The 5,142-nt window shown below is 31.6% G+C and overlaps 1 protein-coding gene across 1 annotated transcript; it reads right to left on the bottom strand.

Moving 5' to 3' along the window:
- Nucleotides 181–4,369, bottom strand: LOC107631087 (probable serine/threonine-protein kinase PBL16; the record flags this gene model as incomplete). Its single annotated transcript, XM_016334418.2, is given in 6 exon segments — nucleotides 181–798; nucleotides 1,756–1,879; nucleotides 2,388–2,524; nucleotides 2,709–2,844; nucleotides 3,011–3,324; nucleotides 4,326–4,369. Coding segments are annotated over 6 exon segments (1,147 nt in total), but the record flags the coding sequence as incomplete, so codon positions are not given.

Raw genomic sequence — 5,142 nt, forward strand, 5'->3', positions numbered from 1 at the left:
CAACAACAATAAAAAATCAAATTATTTTCATTAATAATAATAATAATAATAATAAGAATAATAATAATAATAATAATAATAATAAAACAAAACAAGAGAGTTAAAGAAAAGCTGTTATAAAACCATCCAGGCATCCACTGATGATGAAAAATTCTTGTTGAGCTGCTATAACTTGTTTTATAGAAACTGATTATTTTATTTCATTCAGGAATCCAATTTCCGCAGTAGCACCTTCATGAACATTAGATACAGCAATTCAATTGCAGATGGCAAACATGTTAAAAAAAGAAGTGAGAGAAAAAGAAATGCCTATATATTTCTTGTTAATAAACACAAATAGTTAAGGCAAAACCTCTCCCTATGAACATTAGATGGAAAACCTGAAACAACCTAAAAAACAATTCATTCAGTGATTCTGCATTTTTCCTTTTCTTAAATCAGCTTCAGCAACTTCACTAATTATGGTCAATGTTTTTTGGATAGGGATCTCATTGTGTGCCTGCAAAGGCTCCAATGAGTCCACAATATCTCGCATTAGCGGCCGAGCCTTTGGATTGCGGTTCAAGCAATGGTAAGCAAGCATTGCAGCCTTGTGAACACCTTTTATTGGATAGTCACCTTCAAGCCTTGGATCTATGATGTTTAGAAGTTTTTTCTTCTCCTTCAGCAGAGGAAGAGCCCAATCTGCAAGGTTCTGTTCTCTTGCTGGCCTTAACTTGTCTAGCGATTTTCTTCCCGTCAGAAGTTCCAGAAGAACAACGCCAAAGCTGTAAACATCACTTCTGGGGGTCAAATGACCTGCACAATCGATCACATCATATTATTTTTCAGCGTTTAATTATGATGCACTAACATATTCTTCTGCCATAACGATGGATCATGAAATTTTGACACTAGGGGCAAAATATAAGTAACATAATAATAAAATATAATGTATACATAAAAATCAGCTATCAAATTATCCATTAACCATTATATATTTGTATATAAATACATGTGTTTAATTCATTTTCAATGCATACTTTGTATTTCAATATATATTTTATACTGATGGTTATTTTTTATGTACATATAATATAATTATTGTTATAATTATATTTTGTTATTGTAAAATATGATTAGTTTTCAAAATATCTAATTTACAAATTAAAACACTAAAATAGTAATTTAAATAATAACATACAATTTAGAATTCTACTTTTAGGTTTTATATCTTGAAAATATTGAGAATTTTTTTTCTTAACAATACAATCAAATGTCTCTCTTTTTATATATATTAATAAACAATTATTTAAAAATTCACTTCTCGTACAATTAGAAGCCAACTCTTATTGATATTCATAGTTGAAAAAGTTCTTTCAATTAATACAGTTGCTACAGGAAAAACTAAAGCTAATTTCAAAAGAAGATAAATAATACTCTTTCGAGTCGATTTGTAAGAAAGGACAACAATCTGATTTAAATTGAGAATTGATCATTCTAATGGATATTTAATATAATTTTTAAATTGACTATTAAGTATCAAAAGTTGAGTTAAAAATTATTGTGCGGTCAAATTCAATAATTTAATAGAGACAAATAAATATTATTATCATATATACAACTCAAAAAAAATTTAAATTTCAGTGAGGGCAACTAATGTACATAGATCCATCCCTATGTTCTGGTAGGTGAAATTCAATGATAATAGCTGATGTGACAGTTTTTTATTGGATTTTTTTACTACTTCAATCAAATTGTATTTTCATACTTTACCTGTCATTATGTACTCCGGTGCAGCATAGCCATATGTTCCCATTATGCGAGTCGAAACATGGGATTCGTCTCCAACTGGCCCATCTTTAGCAAGGCCAAAGTCAGAAAGTTTTGCATTATAGTCCTGTTTACGGCACATGCGAAATAAGAAAAGGGGAAAATAATTAAAAGATGGTTAGTTTCATTTGATGTACACTATCGTTTATACAAGAATTTCAGGCTTGTGACTAGTTTGTTTTGATCTTGTGATGCGTGTTGTTTATGTTTAAGTGCATTTTTGGTTAAGCAGAACAAAAAGAATAGATGAAACAAGCACAAATCATAGTACAAACGAAAACGAAATAAAATTCTATGCATGAATCCTCCACTAAATCATGTTACTTGAAAGGTAGGTATACCGTATACATCAATTGTTTTGTCAAATTGAGAAACAAGACATTAATGATCAATGAAAAGAGAATTTGCTAAGCTGGATATAGATACATTCTGTTTTAACAAGCATGTGATGACCACACTTGCCAATAAATGGTTAAATAGTAAAATACTTATTGCTCCAATTTCAGCATATTTTCACTGTAAATAGAAAGTTCACAAATAAAATGGTATATTTAACATAAATCTATATTACTGACCAGGTCCAATAAAATATTTGATGTTTTGAAATCACGATAGATGACAGGTTTCTCTGCCTCGTGAAGAAATGCAAGTCCCTTTGCAGCTCCAAATGCAATATTCATTCTTATGGACCATGGCAATGGAAGCAATATTTCTGAAATATATATGAGAAACTAATTGATTAGATATATAATAAAAATAAATAAATAGTTGAGTAAAATCATTGGTCTGAATTACATTCTTAGATGTCAAATATTGCAGAACAGAACTTAGCTTTTACAAACATCAACAACAAAGAATAAAGAACACAAAATTTCAATGTAGAAAGAAATACTAACTGGAGAACAAATTGTTTTCGACACTTCCACGGGCCATAAACTCATAAATTAGCACCCTATGTTCATCTTCACAGCAGTATCCAATTAATTTGACTAGATTCGGATGTGATAGCTGCCCCAAAAATATGACTTCTGCCTAGAAAGCAAGCAACCAACCTCAAATCAGTGTCACAGCAAACTAAGTTATATCCAGATAAGTTGATCCGCAGATGTGACCAATAAGCGACATTGAGACATCAAAGACGATGAAGGGAGTCGATATAAACAATGTAAGAGAATGGTTATAAAAGAGTACTACTAACCAACCATTCTCTGTGGCCTTGATGACTGTTATCACCATCATGAACCTTAACAGCCACAGGAAGAGTAGGAAGACCCTGCCTTAACTCCTCAGAGATGAACCCTTTATATACACTTCCAAATCCGCCACCCCCCAACACACGATCCGGCCTAAAATTTGCAGTTATTATCTTTAGCTCATCATAACTGAATACAATCAATGGATTCGCAGCTGAATCACGGCGTAATAGTAGGTTTTCCACTTCCTCAGGATTTGTTGGTAACCTACTATTATCATTCCTTTGTTTCATTGCCTGGTTTTCCTCTCTTGTTGAATCTATATCAAAAATCACAACAAAATAATGTACCCGAATTAAATTGTGCCAAACACAACATATTATCCACATGAGTAATGCTACACATCCAAGTCTTTTTATGAACCAAGTCCAATCAAGTTAAACAATAAGACTTGGAATAATGCTAGTCATAATTGATTTTTGTTATGTTAAATCAACTTGGTTGGTCTTAGTTAATAAAAAGACTTAGATATGTAGCATTATTCTATTCACATTTACAAATATTGCAACAATCACCATATTATTCAAATGCTATATGAAACAATCACCATCACAACAACATTTATCATTAAAATAACAAATACTGCAGCTTTATTATGTAACATAAACTAGGGAGCGTAGACAAACTAATTTGTATTTCATATTCCACCATTAAGAGACAGAGAAGACAAACACAGAGAAAAAGACAATTCAAAAGCAAGGGAATAAATAATTATTGAGAAAGCAAAGAATAATTTTTTAGATTTTTAAAACCAACCACCAAATTTTCGATGAAGATAATACTTAACGCACTAAACTTTTGAGGTTTTCCACTATGATGATATCATCCAATTAAGAGCTACAAATTGAACCGACCTACTTTTGAAGCAGACAAAGGGAAAGGTGATGAGGACTCATTCACAAAAAAGAATTTACACCCCAAGTTATTACTTTTTGTAAAGAGATACATATAACTCAGATATGCATATTCTTGTTTCCTCTTTCTTTTCTTCTTCTAATGATTTGCATAATCTTTACTTGCCTACAAGTAAGACTTTATATATGAATCTAACACTGTATTAAAGTAAGTTTCTTTCTTTCTTTTTCTTTAACAATAAACTGAAAGCCACAACAGTATCATCATCATCATCATCATCATCAGATATATGATAATAAAAATAGAAGAAACATATAAGAGAAGGAAGAAAAAGGATTATGATGTGATCAAATAGAGTTGGCTCCAATAGAAAAATAAAGGCAAGTTTTGTTATTGGATACGAACCTGGCTTTGCATTAGAAGAGACTCTATAATCTGAAGATTCCAACCTACACAAGCAATTCCCCATAGTACTACTATACAAAGCAGTTTTGCACCAACTACTATCCTTCACCTTCACCTTCACCAGCACCCCATCTACAAAAATGGAAAGAAGACAGAAACTTTTCTAGTGTATATACGAAAAGATTCTGCCTTTTCTTTCACACGTAGATTTCAGACCAAGGAAGAGGCAGAGACAAGAGCAACAAAAGCAAACAAGGCCAAAGGGAAAGGAAGGAAAAACATGGGCAAGAGTTGTTTTATGACATGGATTGATTCATTCAAATGATGGTAGTGGGAATGCGAATGGGGACATGTTTGGTTTTGTGTTTTGGTGATGGAGAAGAAAAAGAAAGAAAGAAAAGGGGGAGGAAGAGTGGGATATAATTCAGTAAAAGCAATGATGGTTTATGAGTTAGTGAGTGTGATGAGGTGGTTGTTGTCTATGGAGGAAGATAGCATGGCATGGCCCACACACCCACACACCCACACAAGGAAACTCTCTATGCTTCTTCTTCCTCTGTTTATTTTTGTGCCTTCTTTCCTTTGTGCACTTTCTTCTTAGTGCGCTTATTACATGGATACCCTCCATATTTTATGTTTATGTTTAATTTCAGAAGAATTCTACTAGGAAACCAACTTGGACTATAATCAATTATAGTCAATTAGTTAAAAAGTATATTAGTTATATAAAAAGAATAAAACAAATTTTTATTATTTCTATTTTTTAAAATTTCAAAATTAAAAATAAAAAAATTAATTGAATTAGCTTATGTTACCG

The sequence above is a fragment of the Arachis ipaensis genome, chromosome B03 (genome assembly GCF_000816755.2).
Source record: "Arachis ipaensis cultivar K30076 chromosome B03, Araip1.1, whole genome shotgun sequence".
Classification (NCBI taxonomy): domain Eukaryota; kingdom Viridiplantae; phylum Streptophyta; class Magnoliopsida; order Fabales; family Fabaceae; genus Arachis; species Arachis ipaensis.